Source organism: Hyperoodon ampullatus, assembly GCF_949752795.1.
Source record: "Hyperoodon ampullatus genome assembly, chromosome: 7".
NCBI classification, from domain to species: domain Eukaryota; kingdom Metazoa; phylum Chordata; class Mammalia; order Artiodactyla; family Ziphiidae; genus Hyperoodon; species Hyperoodon ampullatus.
Window position 1 is genome coordinate 4,081,529 of NC_136920.1, and position 17,267 is coordinate 4,098,795.

Here is a 17,267-nt window from a genome sequence, read left to right on the forward strand (position 1 = left end):
GAGAGAGTGTGACACCTGCGGGGGGGCTGCCACCCCCAACACTTGGGGGAATCTTGCTCTTTCAGAGGGAGGCCCGAAGAAACTCGGTCCCATCAAAGCATAAAAAATTCCAGTCAGACCAAAGGGGGAAGGGGTCAGTCAGCACAGCTATGATAGGTGCCCAGCTGACAGGGAAGGCCCTCCCCCTGGGAGAGCTGGCATCCCTGACTCGGGGAGGGTGCAAGGTTGAATCCAGCATAACTCCGGCAGGTTGGAGGGCCAGGGCCAGGAGTGAGCAGGGAGGGCTTCCTGGAGAGGTGGAGCTCACTCAGGTCTCCAGGGCCAAGTAGGATGGGCAGGGGGTGGGAGGGGGCGAGAAGGAGGCTGTCCTGCCCAAAGCAGAGAGCGGAGCCGCTGGGAGGGAGCCCCGGAGGAGGTGGCTGGGGACTGGGGCTCCATTTACGAAGGATGGCTGTCCCCCTTCCCTGGGAAAAACAGCCTTAGCACCTGGAGGTTTTTCCCCAGCCAGCCCACAGAAAGTAGACCCCAGGAGGGACTTCCTGCCTTCTGAGGGGTGGGCACGGGAGGTCCCGTCCAGGGGTGGCCCAGGCCAGGAGGGCTTCCAGAGGCATGGCAGGGGGACAAGGAGAACCGGGCAGCCCTCACAGGACCTGGAGGGCTGCCCCTGGGGCACCTGCCTGCCTGGGGGGGCTCCTGCAAGTTTCCCCCAGGAGCCGGGGCCTAGAGGCTGGACGGCGGCGTAACTGGGGCCAGTGGAGCAGATGGCGCCACCTGGTGGCTGTGTGCCAGCCGGAACCCTCACCACCACGGGGACAGGGCAGTCCTGAGGGACCCCTCACCTCCCCAGGCTTCAGGGCCCCCCATTGCTTGTGGCTGGTGTGCCCAGGGATCCAGGGCCCTCTCGGGTCAGCTCCCAGGCACCCCCTGTGTTTCTGGGGCTCAACCTTCACCAGGCTGGCCTGGGAATCCCACCAAGCCAGCAGCACCAAATTCCTGTGACTCGATGCCCACCGCACCCCAGCCAAGCCAAGAACAGGACACTAACCGAGCAGGGGTGTGGGGAGAGGCACACACATGCCCACACATGTATACACACACACATGCAGAGGCATGCACACGCAGCCACACGCAGGTACAGGTGTGCACACATGCATGCATGCACAGGCGGAAATTCTGTGATGACAAATGACAACTGACCTCCACATTATCAACTGTAAAAATCTCGATTGAAGCTATTTTAATTCCAGAGCACACCTAGACTCTGACATTTCAGCAAATGAAGATGGGCTTTAAATCCCACAAGGGCAGCCGGGCCTCTCTGCCTTGACCACTGGGCTGCTCCAGGGACCCCTGTGGACCGTCGGTTCTCAGGCCAGCCCACGCCACCAGCCGCCACGAGGGGCGCTCTACCAGCTGACCTGGGAGTGTCCTTGGGAGGAGGGAGGGCAGTGGCCAGAGGGGCGGCCGAGACACCTGTGAGTCCCCTGAGTACACCCCACTGCACCACAGGGGCCTCGCCTGGTGGCCCCCCAGCCAGAACCCGCTCCATAATTTGTGGGACCCAGGCAGGAAACGTACAGCCTCTAGTTCCAAATGGTTAGAACTGTAAGTGAGCTGCAGCGGGCAGTAAAGCAAGCCGGGTCCTCCTTCTGAGCCGGGGCTGGTGCACAGGCCGCCTTGACGTCCCTTCCTTGTGTGTGTGGACCCCCCCCCCCCGGCCTGGCCTCTGCCCTGCTGCGAGCCTCAGATGGCTTAACCTCCGAAGACCTCACAGGGTCAAGACACGTGTGTTTGCAGGGGAAGGGGAGGCTGAGCTGTGGCCTGGGCACCCTGCTTTGAGCTGTGGCCCCTCCTGCAAACAGGTTGGCTTGGTGCTGGCAGTGGGGCATTTATGCCGTGTGCATGGGGGGTGGGTGGGGGGTCTCTGAGATCACAGTGGGGCTGCTTCGGTCCCTCCCCACGCTGGCATGCGGGTGGGCAGGGAGCGCAGAGGGGCAGGGATCCGGCTCCGATGCCTGGTAGTTCCTGGAGTGGGGCCCGGGCTGGGTCCTTGTGACTTGGCTGCCAGTGCTCCTGGGAGGAAGGGCACCCGGGGGAGGCTGAGCCAGAGAGACTAGCCGTGGGCCTGGGCCCCAGCGTGCGGGCTGAGTGGGCCCTTGCCGGGTGCGCGCCTCCTGGGGCCCCGGGCGCACAGCCGAGCCGGGCCCACCCTCCTTCCCACCCCGAGCAAGCAGGGCAGCAGGGCAGGTAGTAGGCAGGAATGTTCTGGCTGCTCCCAGCTACACCCGCCCCTGCCTGCTCCCACCTCACCCTCCTCCCCAGGCGCCAGGAATGCACCTTCAGCCCAGACTTGCTCACACGGAGCTCCCGCAGGCAGCTGACCCCCACTCCTCACCCCTCCCATCCCCCATGACCCTAGCAGAGCCCCTACCCCTCGGGGCCTCCGTCCCCAGGCTCCCAGTTGCTCCAGGGCCAGGGACCCACATGTAAACACTCCCCACCTATGTCAGGAGCCAACCATGGTGGGCCCGAGGTCAGGGTGGTGGTGGTGGGGCCCAGGGAGAGAGGTCAGGTGGGAGGGGGCTTCCTGGAGGGAGAGGCCCTGCGGGGAGGAGAGGGAGGGTTCCTCGGCGAGGACCAGTGAGGCCAGGGCCCGGGCTGCCCAGGCCTGGCCCGCTTGGCTGGGCTGGGGGCTAGTGGAGGTGGTAGGAGGCCAGGCCTGCGACAGCTCAGTCCGCACCTTGGCCAAGGCCCAGCACCCCCCTACCGTCGGTGCCATTCAGAACCCTCGCCCTGGCCTCCCCGGGCTGCCTCCTTGCCCAGGCAGACTGAGCTGGCTGCTGCTGGGCAGATGGGGCGGTAGGCAGGGGCCCAAGGGGCCACCCTCACAAGTGACCTGGCTGCCCCGGCCGTTTGCTCCAGGCCAGCAGGGTGAGGAGATGAGTTGCCCCCCAGGCCCCCACAGCTCCCGGGCCCCGGCGGGCTCCACGGCTGTACCCGGGCTCATTCCGGACCTGGTTGCCCGGATCCCCTGTGAGTTTCGGGACCTCTGGAAGGGGAGTGGGGATGGCCCGGCTGGGCGGGTGGCAGCCGCTGTCCATGGATGCCTCTCAGGCCCATCTCTGTGCTCCCCCCTCCCCGCCCCCAGGGCTCCGCTGGGCGCTCATAGCCACTGCGGTCGTGGCTGGCGTCTTCGTTGTTTCCTGCCTGCTCTGTGCCATCTGCTGCTGCTGCCGAGGCCGCCACAGGAAAGAGCCCAGAGACAAGGAGGCCGTGGGCCTGGGCAGTGCCTGCAGCACCATCAACACCCACCTGGTGAGAAGCGGGCACCCAGCTGGGTCAGTGCCGGGAGGCAGCTCAAGGTCCAGGCTCGGGGACGAGCTCAGCCCCCAGCATGGCCCGGTCTGCCCAGAGCAGAGGCAGGGGGGGCCGCCTGGCTGGCGAGGCGGTGAACAAGGTGAGGGAGGGCGTGGGCTGCAGGAGCCACAGCAGTTCTGGAGGAGGGCAGTGGCAGAGAGGTGGACTTGGGGCAGTTCCGGCCGGTCCTGCGGAGCTGAGCTGGGATGTGAGCCCTTCTGGTGGCCTGGCCTGGAGGTTTGACCCATCATGGACCCGCTGCCTGGGACGCCAGGGCTCTTATGGGGGCACGGTCCCAGCAGCACCTGTCGCCAGCCCCTGTGATACCACCCGGGTGCAGCCAGGTGTGGATAACATGGAGCGTGGCCCTGGGGGGCCCCAGCAGTGGGAGGACCTGCAGCTGTCCGTGGAGTACGACTTTGGAAGCCAAGAGGTGAGGGGCCCCGAGGACGTGCGGGATTTTGGAGGGGCGACGGGGGAAGGGTGGGCACTGGGTGCTGGGGGGTGTGGGGCTGACCAGGAAGGGGGCCTTGGCTGAAACACCCTCTGTTTCCTAGATCAAGGTGGGCCTCAAGCAGGCAGCGGACCTGAGGCCCCGGGGCCCAGGCGGTACGGCGGACCCCTACGCCCGCGTCAGCCTCTCCCCTGAGGCCGGGTGCAGGCACGAGACGAAGGTGCACCGTGGTACCCTCTGCCCCACGTTCAAAGAGACCTGCTCCTTCCACGTGAGTCGGGGCTGGGTGTCCAGGGGCCTGGGCCGGGCAGCGGGGGCCGCTCACACCCCTCCCCGCAGGTCCCCCACGTGGAGCTGCCCCGGACCACCCTGCGGGTGCAGGTGCTGGACTACAAGCACTTCTCCCAGCACGAGCCACTGGGAACCGTGGATCCACAGCCCGTCCTGGAGCTCTGGCACCCTCTGGGCCCGCCCAGCGCTGCCGAGGTGAGCCTGCTGACCCCCGGGCTCCAGTCCTGCCCTGTCCGGTGTGCCTGGCGGGAAAGCTGAGGCCCTTCTTGCTGCTTGCAGCCAGAGCAGTTGGGGGAGGTGTGCTTCTCGCTCCAGTAAGTGCCCGGCTCGGGCCGGCTGACCGAGGTCGTGCTGGAGGCCCGAGGCCTGAGCCCGGTTCTGGCAGGTGAGAGCCGGTCCTGCCCCTCCACATGGATGGAGGGAACCCTGTGCTCAGCTCTCAGACCTGGGACGCCCTATGACCCCTTGCCCTTGCCCAGAGCCCTACGTGAAGGTCCAGCTTGTGCTGCACCAGAGAAAGTGGAAAAAGAGAAAGACAACTGCCAGGAAGGGCACAGCCACCCCTTACTTCAACGAGACCTTCACCTTCCTTGTGCCTTTCAGCCAGATCCAGGTAGGCTGCCTGGAGGAGGGGGCGGGTGGAACCTCACTCAGGGCCAAACTGACGGCTGCCTTTCTCCCCCTCCCACCGCACCTCTGCCTGCCTCTACCCAGAGTGTGGTTCCGGTGCTGGCTATCTGGGCCCGGAGCCCTCAGTTCCGGGCAGAGTCCGTGAGCAAGTTTCTGCTGGGCACCCGGGCCTCTGGTCAACCCCTACAGCACTGGGCAGACATGCTGGCCCATGCCCGGCAGCCCATCGCCCAGTGGCACCACCTGCAGCCGGCCAGGGAGGTGGACTGGGCCCTGGCCTTGCAGCCCCACCTGCGCCTGCCCTTGCCTGGCTCCTGAAAGCAGCCCCGGACCCTCGGTCTCCCTGGGCTGGGCCACGGGCCCCGTGCAGGCTGCCCACCATAATAAACGCCTTCTCCCCCATGGCTGTGAGTCCTTCCTGAGCCCCGTGGACATAGCAAGGCCAGGGGCTCCACCGACATCGCCATGGCCCCCTGCCAAGGACAAGGAGAGGGTCTCCTCTCCAGGCTCAGCCAGGCCCTGAGGGCTCTGACCCATGCCTGACCCCTGAGTGAGGGTGAAGGGGCCCTTCCTGGCCCAAGGGGGACGATACTGGGAAATGGGAAGCCCTTCCCGTCGGTAGCAGCTGAAGAGTGAGGGATGAGCCCCTGGGACCACAGTGGGCAAGTGGGAGATATTTGGGGGATGCTGACAGTGGACAGAGGGGAACCCAATCCCAGGGACCGCCCCAGCCCCCGAGGGGCCCCCAAACCCTCTGGATGGTGACTGCAGGGCGTCCCCTTCACGAGCAGCAGGGGGCAGTAGATGCCTTCGGAAGCCGCCCCGGGCCTTTGGGGGCTCAGCCTGGCCCGGAAAGCAGCTCTAATCCCCGCACATCTGGACGGCTTTAGCTCTCCCTGACCCTCCCCATGGCCCGAGAAGCCGGCAGGGCTGGGGCCATGCACCCCCAGCTCAGAGGGTGCCAAGTCATGGTTATCCGGATGCCTCTGCTGGGTGGGGGCCCGGGCGGGGGGCGCAGGCCTGGACCGGGGTGAGAAGGGCAGTGCCGGGCCTGCCTGGGGCAGCCAGGCGGGCCCCAGGCCCCCTCGGGTCAGGGAGAGGTTCCCAGGTGGGTGGCGCCGAAATCCTGAGTTTGAAGGATGTGTTCCGAGCTGTGCAGGGAGCTGGCCCGCGGGCAGGGCGGTCCAGGCAAGGCTGCACGTCCGTCCAGGCGACCCCCATCCTGCTCTCGGGTGGGAAGCTGGGATCACGCCCGTGGAGGGCAGCCCTGCCCCAGAGACCCTGGCCACTGCCACAGGCCCCAGAGGCCGTGTTTGGGGGTCTGGCCTTGCCCCAGGCCAGCTTGGGGACGGGAAGACATGGCCAGCTCATGCCTGAGACGCCTGTTGGGTTGGAGGGGACAATAAGAAGCAGAGTGTGAGGCAGCTGCTGTTCCCCGGGGGGCCCGGAGCCCTGGGGAAGCCGAGGAAAGCAGTGTGGACCCTGACTCAGAACAGGTGGGGCCGGGCTGGAGTGACCCCTTGGCTGACCCCTGAGCTGTGCGCCACGGCTGGCGAGGCTGTCGTCCTGTCCTCAGGCTCCTTGTAAGATACAAGGGAGGCATCTCGAAGTCGTCACTGAGCCCTAAATAGACCAACCCAACCTCAGCACCCCCCACCCCCAACAACCAAGACTTCTTGGCCTGGATGGCAGCACGAGGCTGGGCCGGGCCAGGCAGCCTGGGCAGGTGGGGAGGTCCCTGTGCCCCCATTGGTCTGAGGAGGGCTCCATGCCCTTTCTGAGCAGGGGCCCAGCCTGGGGGAGGCCATTTATACCCCTCCCCCTGGGCCCACCAGCCCAACTCGCCGCTGCCGGCCTGACCCCGCTCCCAGCGCTGCTGCCCAGACGCGAGGTGAGGCTGGCCCGGAGGCCGGGACAAGCACTGCTCGAGCTCGCTTGCAGGAAGACTTCCCGGGGCGGGGGCCTGGGGGCCAGGGCCGCCGCCAGCAGCCTCTCTGGGGGTCTTCCACGGAGCAGGGGGCGAGAGGGAGATGCATCCGGAGGCAGGCTGGGGTGGCGAAGGGGCCCCGGGCAGCACCCCGACGGCCGGGCCTCACCTCTGGGTCACGGGAAGGGGGTTTTACGGATTGAGGGACCCCAGGCCCAACTGGCGGGTCGTTTCTTCTATGCGCTTGGGACCGAAGCTGAAACAGCAGAGCTAAAAATAACTGGTCGCTCCGGTGGCACCTGCGATGGCCTGAGCGCCCCTCCCTCGGGGACAGCTGCAGCGGCTCCAGGCCCGCCTGGGACGTTTTGGGAACACTTTCCTCCTACTCCTCCCCTCCCCCGGGGAATTCCAAGAAGTGTCCCCCAAGGAGGTGGGGGTTGGGCGGGGCTGCGGGGGGTTAGTGTGTGAGGTGAGGCCCTGCATCCCCAGAGCTGGGGTCCTGGGCCACGGCCCTAACACCCCTCCCCTTTCCCTCCCGCAGGCTCTAAGCCCAGGACCTCAAGATGGGCGAGTAAGTGTAGCCCCCCAAGCCCGCTGCCCCTGCTGCCCACCCCACTCCCCACCGGGCGAGGGTCTCCACATCACCCCGCCAGGCCACCTCCCACCCGCCCCATCACACAGCCCCGTGGCAGGGCCCTAACATCTCTTCTCTCCCCCGCCGCCCCACCTGCCACCCTGGGACAGTGAAGAGGTGAGTACCTGCTTGGGGGTGACACACGGAAGGGGTGGGACCCCCAACTCAGGAGAGGGCAGAGGTCGGAGCTCCAAGGCCCAGGGAGGCCGCCCAGCCCCCCCCCTTCTGTGAAAGTGCTTCACCCGCCCCCCCACACCCCCACCCACGGAGACACTGACAAACAGAGGAAGTGGCTGCCTGGTGCCCCAGTGCTCCCGGAGCAGGGGAGGTGCGGCTGTGGTCTGCTCACCGGGGACTCGCTTCTTCTTTCTGATGGCTGCATCTCCTCCCCCACCTCCTGGGCCCCGCCAGCATCCCCTGCCTCAGCAGCACAGCCCCTTCTCCCGACCCCAGTCCTCCCAACCTGAAGGGCCACCGGGGCAAAGGGTCGCCGTGCAGCACTGTGTCCTGGGCCCAACCTCCCCACCAGGCCCAGGCCCAGCCGCCCCTCGGGCAGGATCCCCTGGCTGGGCAGGCGAGCCCCGCCGACCCTGACTCTCCCTCCCGCATCCTCTCCCTGCCCTGCAGAAGCACCACAGGGCCGTCACGGCCCGCAGACAGCACCTGAAGGTAGGTGCGGGCCTGGGGAGGGCTGCCCGGGCGTCTGCAGGCTGGCGTGCTGCAGCCCCTCACCACTGCCTACCCCCCGCCCCCCTAAACCCTCCCAGAGCGTCATGCTCCAGATCGCAGCCACAGAGCTGGAGAAGGAGGAGAAACGCCGGGAGACGGAGAAGGAGAACTACCTGTCTGAGCACTGCCCGCCGCTGCACATTCCCGGCTCCATGGCCGAGGTGCAGGTACCCAGGCCCCCACCCCGCCCGCCCAGCGGCCCCTGCCCACCGCCCCGTCTCCCCCTCGGTCCAGAGGGCAAGCAGGGTGGTCAGGGCGGGTGGAGGCCGGGTGTGGGGATGGCCACCCACCCACTGCCCCCGCCCCCAGGAGCTCTGCCAACAGCTGCACGCCAAGATCAACGTGGCCGAGGAGGAGAAGTACGACATGGAGGTGAAGGTCCAGAAGAGCACCAAGGAGGTGAGAGGTTGGGGAGGGGACACGGTGGGGGGGGGGGGGTGCCCCGACCGTGAGGTCCTGGCCTCCGCCACCTCCTGCCCAGCCTTGCTGCCCACCCCACAGCTGGAGGACATGAACCAGAAGCTGGTTGACCTGAGAGGCAAGTTCAAGAGGCCCCCGCTGAAGAGGGTGCGCATGTCGGCCGACGCCATGCTCAAGGCGCTGCTGGGCTCCAAGCACAAGGTGTGCATGGACCTGAGGGCCAACCTCAAGCAGGTCAAGAAGGAGGAGACCGAGAAGGTAGGGTCCCCACCTCATGCACCCCGCCTGCCGGGCCAGCTCAGACCCCGGACGGGTCTGCCGGGATGGGATTTGGAGGGGCAGCGAGGCTGCAGGTGGTGGGCCTGAGCCCTCTGCCGGCGCCCCCGCAGGAGCGGGACCTGCGTGACGTGGGAGACTGGAGGAAGAACATCGAAGAGAAGTCGGGCATGGAGGGCCGCAAGAAGATGTTCGAGTCCGAGTCCTAGGCCGCCCGCCGCCCGCGCCCGCCCGAGGCCCTCCGGGTCGGCCTCGGCTCCTGTCAATAAAGGATTCCAATCCCCACAACTGCTCTGCTCGGGTCCGGCCCTGCCCCAGCCTCTCTGCCCCCAGGCCGCCGTGCGAAGGCCTCTGAGACCGGGGGGGGGGGGGCCCCGGGCTGTGGTTGGAGGAGCCACACACGGGCTTCGGGGGACTTCGGCTCGGCTGGGAGGGCCACTGCCGGGGCGGGGACCCCACTCACCCGCCTGCCGCCCGGGGCTGCTTGGGGATGTTGGTGTCAGACCCTGTAAGCTTGGACACAGGTGCCCAGGCCACGTCAGAGCCACTTCCCTAGATGACCATTGGTCCATTGTCACTGTCACCATGAAGGTCCCCACAGGGCCCAGAGACCCTGTCCCTGTGGCACAAGTCCAGGCAGGGGCCTCGTGGGCCTGTGTCCCATGCCCTGTGGGCAGCCCCTTCCTCCCAGGCCGCCCCTTCCCAGACCCCACCCACCCACCCACCGCCACCAGTGGGCACGCGGGGCGGTCCTGGATCAGCTGGCCCTCCGGGGAGTCTTGAGCGCATGGGGCAGGGGCACGCCGGGCTGGGGCCCGCGCTCCCCCTGGAGACTGATGACAGGCCCAGCTGGCCTGACCCCGGGCCCAGTGAGAGGGCTAGCTTCTCCCTGCTGCACAGCCCCCGGCCCTGGCTCACGCCACACATCAAGGGACGATGTCCCTGACAGGCCCAGACACAAATGTCACAGCAAGGTCGCCGTCAGCCTCCTGTGTGAGGGATGATGCCGTGGCCCGCCAAGGTCCTGCACTCAGATCTTTGGTGGGCAGCCGGGGGAGGCCAGGCTGCCGCCCCTGATGGAGCGGCTGTCCACCCTGCCCTTGCCCTCCGGAGGCCCCAGCGATTGATGTGCCGGGGCCGGAGCCTTGAGCCTCAAGGGACAGACGTCAGCCTCTGCCCTGCCGGCCTTGGCCAGTACTGCTCCCCGCCCCCGCGGCAGCCCAGGGATCAGCTCCATCCTGCGAGCAGCTCCCTCACAGGCCCTGGCTGGTCTCATCAGGCCCTCGGGCCCAGGCCTGGTGCCTTGGCTGCCTTTCTTGCTCACGGATGCGGGGTAGAGGGGACCCCTCGACGTTCCTGGCTGAGGCCCAGCCCGCGTGGAGTCCAGAGCAGGCAGGGCAGGCAGTGAATTCAAGGAGTGAGTGGGTTTGGGCAGTGAGAGCTGCCAGCGATAGAGGCGGTACCTGACTCTGACCCGGCAACGTGAACCGGGCAGCTGCACGGGGGCCGTGCCCGCCGGGAAAGGGAGTGCGAATCTATGCCCAGGGCCACGGGGGGTTCAGGGACCCCAGGGATGCGGTTCCCATAGGCAGGACCCAACTCCGTCAGATGTGGAAAATGGTCTTCTTTTCAAAAGGCAAGGAAATGGCAAACACAGAATTCCAGTGATTCCCCGGGGTGGGGGCCAAGCCGGGGACAGGTCGGGTGGAAACACGGAAGCAGAAGTAGGTTTGGGGGATGATGTAATTCTTGGGCAGAACAGTGGATTTCTGGGTGCTTGTTACATTTTCCAATGAATGAGTGAAGTGAAAGAGGACCATGCAAACCAAACCAAGCCAGCAAACATCTGGCCAGCGCCACTCGGCCTGGCTCCACGCCCCTCTGCGACCCTCTGCCACTGCCCTTGCTGGGTGACCTCAGTGTCCCTGCAGCCGTGTGGACGTGGGGCTGAATGGGGCAATTCTGGGGAAGTGCATAGTCCAGCACCTTCTAGGGTGCAGGGTGGAGAGCGGTGGGGGCTGGAGGTGGGAGAGGGGAGAGGGGCCACTGTCACCTGCTGGGGTGGGTGGAGGGCGGCGGTGGGTGGGGAGGGATTCAAGAGGCGGAGCCCCCAGGGCTCGGACGAGGGAGAAGGGGCACCCAGGCCTGTGCTGAAGGGGAGAGGGCGGAGGGCTGTTCTCCAGGGCAGGAGCCTGGGGCAGGTGAGGGGCTGGCTTTGGGCTGAGATTCTGGGGCGCTGGGGAACGTGGCAGTTCCCAGGCACAGACAGCTGTGTGCAGGGGTCCGGGCTGGAGATGGGGTCTGGGCGTCCTGAGACGTGAGTACTGGGCGATGTCCCTGACAATGGATGGAGCGAGACGGCAACCCCTGGAGGGCCCGAGCTGGACGCAGGGCAGCAGGAGGAGGGCAGCAAAGGTGCAGGGGACATGCTGGAGGTCAGGGAGGGAACGCAGCCACAGGGAGCCCCGGGGGACGTGGCTCGGCTGGACTGCGGCGGCAGGCGAGGCTGGCGGGCATGCTCCTGCGTGGTGCGGGGTGTACGCGGGACTGTGCCCGCAGCTCTCTCCCCGGCCTGCCCCTGCGAGTGCACCCGGGCCCCCGGGCCTTGGTGCCTACACTGTCCTCCAGGAAGGGACCAGGGCTCCGGGAGGAATGGCTGACCACAGGGACAGCCGGTGCACAGAGAACCTGGACCCTCTCGGTGAGCCAGAAGGGAAGTAGGCAGAACAAACAAAAAAACAAAGTCACCGAGGGGAGCCGGTCACAAGGACACAGACTGGCCGGGGAGAAGACCGTGGTGTTTCACGTCGCTAGACTGAGGTTGGTGTCTGCACTGTGGTCAGAGGAGAGGGCGGCTCCGGTTTCAGGAGACAGGCCACGAGGGCCTTAGGAGTAGAGGCGGGGAGAGACAGAGAGGCAGCGACAGCAGGTGGCGGAGTTAAAGATGCTCTTTGTGTTCATCTTGAAACTTTTCTGTCAGTTTGAAATCATTTCCCCCGATTAAACTTTTCTTTAAATGTCAAAACAAGAACACTCTTCTTTTTTTTTTTAATTAATTAATTAATTAATTAATTAATTTTTGGTTGCGTTGGGTCTTCGTTGCGGTGCGCGGTGGCTTCTCTTGTTGCGGAGCACAGGCTCTAGGCGCACGGGCTTCAGTAGTTGTGGCACGCAGGCTCAGTAGTTGTGGCTCGTGGGCTCTAGAGCGCAGGCTCAGTAGTTGTGGCACACAGGCTTAGCTGCTTCGCGGCATGTGGGATCTTCCCGGACCAGGGCTCGAAACCCATGTCCCCTGCATTGGCAGGCGGATTCTTAACCACTGCACCACCAGGGAAGCCCCTAAACGAGAACACTCTTAAGCAACCACAAAACAGATGAAGCAAAATCAACAAAGATGAATCGCCCAGACTTCTGAAGATGGAGATGTGGGCAGACGAGCCCAGAGAGCTCGGGAGACAGGGCGGGGCCAGTGGGCTGATGACAGGGCAGCGGGCTTGATGGAGGTGGGAGACCCAGACAGGGGTCTCAGGAGGGCTCCAGACACGCCCTTCTTCAGAGGGTTGGGTGAGTGCAGTGGGCCAGAGAGACGGGGCAGGGTGGGCGGTGCCAGCCTCAGGGGATGGGGCGGAGCCCTGAGGACTAGTATGGGTTGCAGTCACCCTGGGTTCCCTGCACCTGTGGGACAGGCTTCCCCTCCCCCTTCACCTGTACCCCCACCTGGCCAGGGCGAAGCCAGCGTGGCCTGGCGGACACAGAGTTTCTCCGTGAGCATCCACCTGCAGGGCTTCACGGTGCCTCACCCTCTCTCCAGCTTCGCCCGTGACCACCTGTCCACACCTGTGCCCTTTGGTCCCCAAGCACCAGCTCCATCTAGGCCCAGACCTGCTCCCCCTGCCCCTTAACCAACAAGCCACAGGTTTCCCTGTCACCCTCCTCCTCACAGCCGCTGGACCTCGGTTTACCTGACAACAAAATGGGTGTGCAGGTGAGTATACCCGGCTCACAGGATGGACAGGTGAGGAGGGAGCTCTGGCCCCTTCTGGGAGTCCTCCAGCTCCCCCCAACCTCTCTGCCATGCCACACCCACCCCAGCGCCAGTTCTGGAAGCGTCTCCTGGGCTCTCCCTTGGCTGCCCCCTCCCCACCTCCTCAAAGAAGCCTTCTGTGAGCCCTCAGCCCCGAGAGCCTGGCACATGGTCCAGGCCATGGTAACCCTGTGCAGAAGGCAGATAGCCCTCAGGCGGGGCAGGCGTTTGCGTGCTCACTGTCCACATTGGGCCCCCAGGGCTCCTCTCACATCTGGCCCTACCTACTGACCACCCCCATCACCAAAGTCCTTGCTGGACTCCCAGCTTTCATCCTCTGTCGTCCCTGGTGGGGGGTGCCCGTAAGAAGACCCTCTGGACAGCTTCTCCCTGCTGTGCCCACGGAGGTCATCATGGACCCTCCACCTGGGCCCCCTCCTCATGGTTTCTCCTGCTTCCGGAGCCCACTCCCTGACTCCCTGGGGAATTTCTGGCAATTCCAGGCTTACTGCAGCTGCCCCCTTCCAGGGAGGCCTGGCCCGTGGGGAGGGTCTCAGCCGCACCCCTCTGCCTGACCCCCAGACCCCATCAGGGGACACGTGTGTGCACAGACAACCTTATCTGATCCCCTGGCTCTTCCGCTGTCCCCTGTCCCCTGGTGGCTCCTGTAACCCACCTGCTGCCCCGGACTCTCACCTTACCTTGTCTCTCAGTGAATCTGCTCAGCATGGCCACTCCCTGTCTGCCTGTCATTGTCCTCCCTGGCCTCCCTCCGACCTGTCTGCCCCATGCCCACCCCGCAGACTCCCTGCCCTGTCCCTGTCTGTCCCCAGGCACCTCGGGCTCCAGGACCCAGCTTGCCTGATGGGGAGCGTGGAGAGAGCTACACCAGCAAACCCTGCAGTTCCTCCCCAGGGCAAAGCTGGACAGCATGTGTGCACACCCGCACCAGCGGAGTGATGGGCCTGGGGAGCCTGAGCGCAGGAATGAGGGTCAAGCCCCAGCGGGAGACCCTGGGCATCCCTCCGGCCTGCTGACCCGCTGACCACCTCCCTCCCCACGTCTCTGCTCTCTGCCCACATCCACACAAACAGCCCTGGCCGCCTCTGCTTGGGTTTCCACAGCACCTCAGCCCTGGGCGTCCACGTCCAGATCCTCTTGTGGCCCTGAACTTCTTCTGCTTCGTACCTGTGCTTGCTGATGGCACCCCTGGACCCCTAGCACATCTGGGCACCCCATCTTCTCGCTCCCTGGCCTCTGTACCTCGTGGTGGCAGGAGCTGGCTGCCCGCCCACCGCACTGCTCACCTTTTCCTACTGGGCACACACCTTGAGGACAGGTGAGGCCATAGACCCACCCCCCCAGCCTCCCCCATGGTCTCCCCACCCCTCCCCTGCCAGCTGGGACTCTGAGGTCCTCGGAGCGGGGAGCCTGGGGTCGCAGAACGAATATGGACCCCCTTCCTGCCCACCTTGGCCTGGACTGGGCTGAGAATGAAGCTTTCTTGGTGCTAAGCCCCCAAGGTGTAGGGTTGTTTGTTATAGCAGCTTCTTCCTTCCCAGACTAGCACATCCCTGTATCAGTGTCCGGGGCACCCATTAAAAAGCACCACAGCCGGGGCGGCTCAAACAGCAGCATTTACTGTCCCCAGTCCTGGAGGCTGGAATCCCAGATCCAGGTGTGGGCAGGGCTGTTTCCTCCTGAGGCCTCTCTCCTCGGCGTGTAGACGGCCGTCTTCTCCCTGTGTCTTCACAGGGTCGTCCCTCTGTGTGTGTCTGTGTCCTGACCTCCTCTTCTTATAAGGACCCCAGTCCTACGGGATTAGGGCCCCACCCTGGTGACCTCATGTAACCTGATCATCTGCAAAGACCTTATTTTGTAATAAGCTCACAGGTCCTGGGGGTCAGGACCAGAACATGTGAAATTTTAGGGGCCACAATTCAGCTCATAGACCTCCCAGGCCCCCTCTCTCTCCAGCCGCACCCCCCCATCCCGTTGTCTTCAGAGCCTCAACATTTCTCTCCTGGATCAAGACGCCCTTCTCCTCATCCATCCTGCTTCTCCCACTGTCCCCCCCTCCAACCCACAGAGCCCCCAGTGGGCTCCTAAATTGCGCTCCTGTGGCCTCTGCCAACCCTCGGCCCTGGAAGGCCGCTTTCGGAACCTTGGCGACCCTCCGAGTGCCCTCCGAGTGCCCTCCTCCCACTGGCAGCCGGCCTCAGACCCGTGCTGGCCGACTTGTGCCCTCAGCGCTCCAGATAGACCAGACAGGCGTCCCTCTCTTCTGCCTTGACCCGCCGCGTGTTGACCACGTCTCCGTTCTTGACCCCTCCTCCATGCTCACTCCGTCCACTCTCTCCCATCCCCTCCCCAGCATCTAGTCACCCGGTGTCACTTTGTCACTTGAGCGTGTGGTCCTGACACTGGTCTCCCTGGGGACCCGTCCCACCTGGGCCTTGGAGGCCACCTGGTCCATGGGTCCAGCCGCCCCTGGACGTTCCTCCTTGATGTCCCACAGGCAGGGCAGAGTCAGTGCGTCCCGTGTCTCCCTGCCCCCGTCTGCCTCGCCCAGACCTCCTCGGGGCCTGCACCCCTTGGCTCAGCATCTCTGGGGCCAGAAGCCTGCCTGGCGCCCACCCCACCCTCCTGCACAGCCTGTTGCGTCCGGGCTTCGGACTAGCTCGTTGTTTACCTCGGTCATTCACTGTGTCGCTGGACACTGCACCAGGTTTGGGAGTGAGGGGGGGACGAGAAGTGGTCTCTGCCCTCCCAACAGCCCCTCTAGTTTGAGTGAACGATGCCAATGGAACAGATGATGGCGCGTCTGCTTCTTGGGTGGACTCTTGGTCCTTCCGAGGAAGTCCGGCTCTGCTTAACCTGCCAGCAGGGCACAAAGGCCCTCAAACCTGGACACTGGGTCCCCAGGGATGCCTCTCGCTGGCCTTGGAGGGAGGTGTGAGAAGGGCGGGTCCAGGGCGCTTTTGTCTGAGGGTGTGAGAGCTTCTAGATACACACACAAAAATGGGATCAGTGGGGGAACAGAGGCTGGAGGGATGGGAAGAGGCCCCGGGATCTGGGGAGGAGCTGAGTGCTGGGGGGGGAGCAGAGTCTCAGAGCAGGAGTTGGGGCTTGAGAGGGGAGGGGGACGGGGGCCAGATGACAAGATGGGAGACGAGGGCCAGGAGGGGAGGCCTGGGATGACCATGGAGGGCGCTGCATCTGGGCCCACAGCACCCTCTGGGCCCCCAGATCCCCGGAGCATCCTCGGGCATGGCCACCATGCGCTCCCACCTCCCACGCGTGGAGAACGGGATGTCTCCCACTCTTCGGCCCCAGGAAGTGTCAGATGGGGCGGTTCCAACGTCTCCCAGTCTTGGAGGCCAGAAGTCCGAAGCCCAGGTGTCACGGGAGCTCCTCCTGGGCTCTGAGGGAGAACCTGCTCTGGGCCCCTCCCCCAGCCTCTGGTGGTTTCCTGGGGACCTTTGGTTTGTAGACGCACCACCCCCATCTCGCTTTCGTCTTCACATGGCGTCTCCTGGCGGGCGAGTCTGCCTCCAAAGTTCCCCTTTTTATAAGGACGTCAGTCATGTTGGATGAGGACCCACCCTAATGACCTCATCTTAACTGATTATATCTGCAATGACCCTATTTCCAAATAAAGTCCCATTCTGAGGTGCTGGCCATTAGGACTCCAACCTATGAATTTGGGGGACACAGTTCAGGTCTTAACATGAGGGGTCAGTCTTTTCTGGGCCTTTGAGGGTGGGGATGGGCCGAGGCGAGAGAGGGCCTGCTCTGGAGGGCCCCGGGGTCTGGTGAATGCTTGGCGGGTGAGGGCCAGTTCCAAACCCCCTGAGCACAGGAGGTGGCAGAGTCCAGGGGCAGCAGAGAGACTGGGGACCCCCCAATACTTCAGGAAAGTAAAGAAAACTGTAAGAGAAGACTTGGGGCCTGCAGACAGGGCAGCTCGTGCTGGGCCTCAGAAATCCCCTGGAGAGCACAGACCAGTGAGGGGTGAGCCAGGCGATGGCCCGAGGCTCGGGGATGAGAGTGTCCGAGCTCTGGGCACGCATCCGGAACATCTCCCTCCAGAGAGGTCACCATGCTTAACGTGGAGGCTCAGGGACCAGGACGGCGCCCTGTACTTGGGGACACCAACCACGCACAGGTGGGCTTCGGGGCCAGGGCTGCAGGGGGCCCAGAGGGAGCATGGGGGGCTCATGGGTGTCCCAGACCCTGCACCCACCTCTCCCTCCACCCGGTCCCTCTCTGCCCTCCAGGCCCCTGCCACTTGCTTAACGTTTCCTGATGCCTGTTTTTTTTTTTTTTTTTTCTCTCTCTCCTCTTGCAGCAACAGATTAAAAAACAACACCCCAACCCAAGCCCCGATATGCTCCAAACCTCAACCTGCGGCCAGAAGGGGGAAGTGAAACCCGGCGGGGGGTGAGGGGAGGCTCAGGGGCAGCTGCCCCAGGAAGCGCTGAGAGCTGCAGCACACACGCACAGCAGGGACCAGCCGGACGCC

At 65.0% G+C, this 17,267-nt stretch overlaps 2 protein-coding genes across 2 annotated transcripts; both read left to right on the forward strand.

The window, feature by feature from the left end:
- Positions 1–1,967: 1,967 nt before the first annotated feature.
- Positions 1,968–5,050, forward strand: SYT8 (synaptotagmin 8; the record flags this gene model as incomplete). The annotated part of the gene is given in 11 exon segments (XM_079709456.1): positions 1,968–1,973; positions 2,069–2,247; positions 2,852–3,033; positions 3,149–3,315; positions 3,413–3,790; positions 3,915–4,082; positions 4,151–4,297; positions 4,382–4,417; positions 4,421–4,487; positions 4,582–4,715; positions 4,817–5,050. Coding segments are annotated over 11 exon segments (1,698 nt in total).
- Positions 5,051–7,330: 2,280 nt separating this feature from the next.
- On the forward strand, positions 7,331–8,927 carry TNNI2 (troponin I2, fast skeletal type; the record flags this gene model as incomplete). The annotated part of the gene is made up of 6 exons (XM_079708568.1): positions 7,331–7,410; positions 7,921–7,962; positions 8,061–8,189; positions 8,332–8,421; positions 8,524–8,700; positions 8,832–8,927. Exons 3-6 carry the CDS (start codon positions 8,067–8,069, stop codon positions 8,925–8,927), a joined length of 486 nt encoding a protein of 161 aa, XP_079564694.1. The 5' UTR covers positions 7,331–7,410; positions 7,921–7,962; positions 8,061–8,066.
- Positions 8,928–17,267: the final 8,340 nt, after the last annotated feature.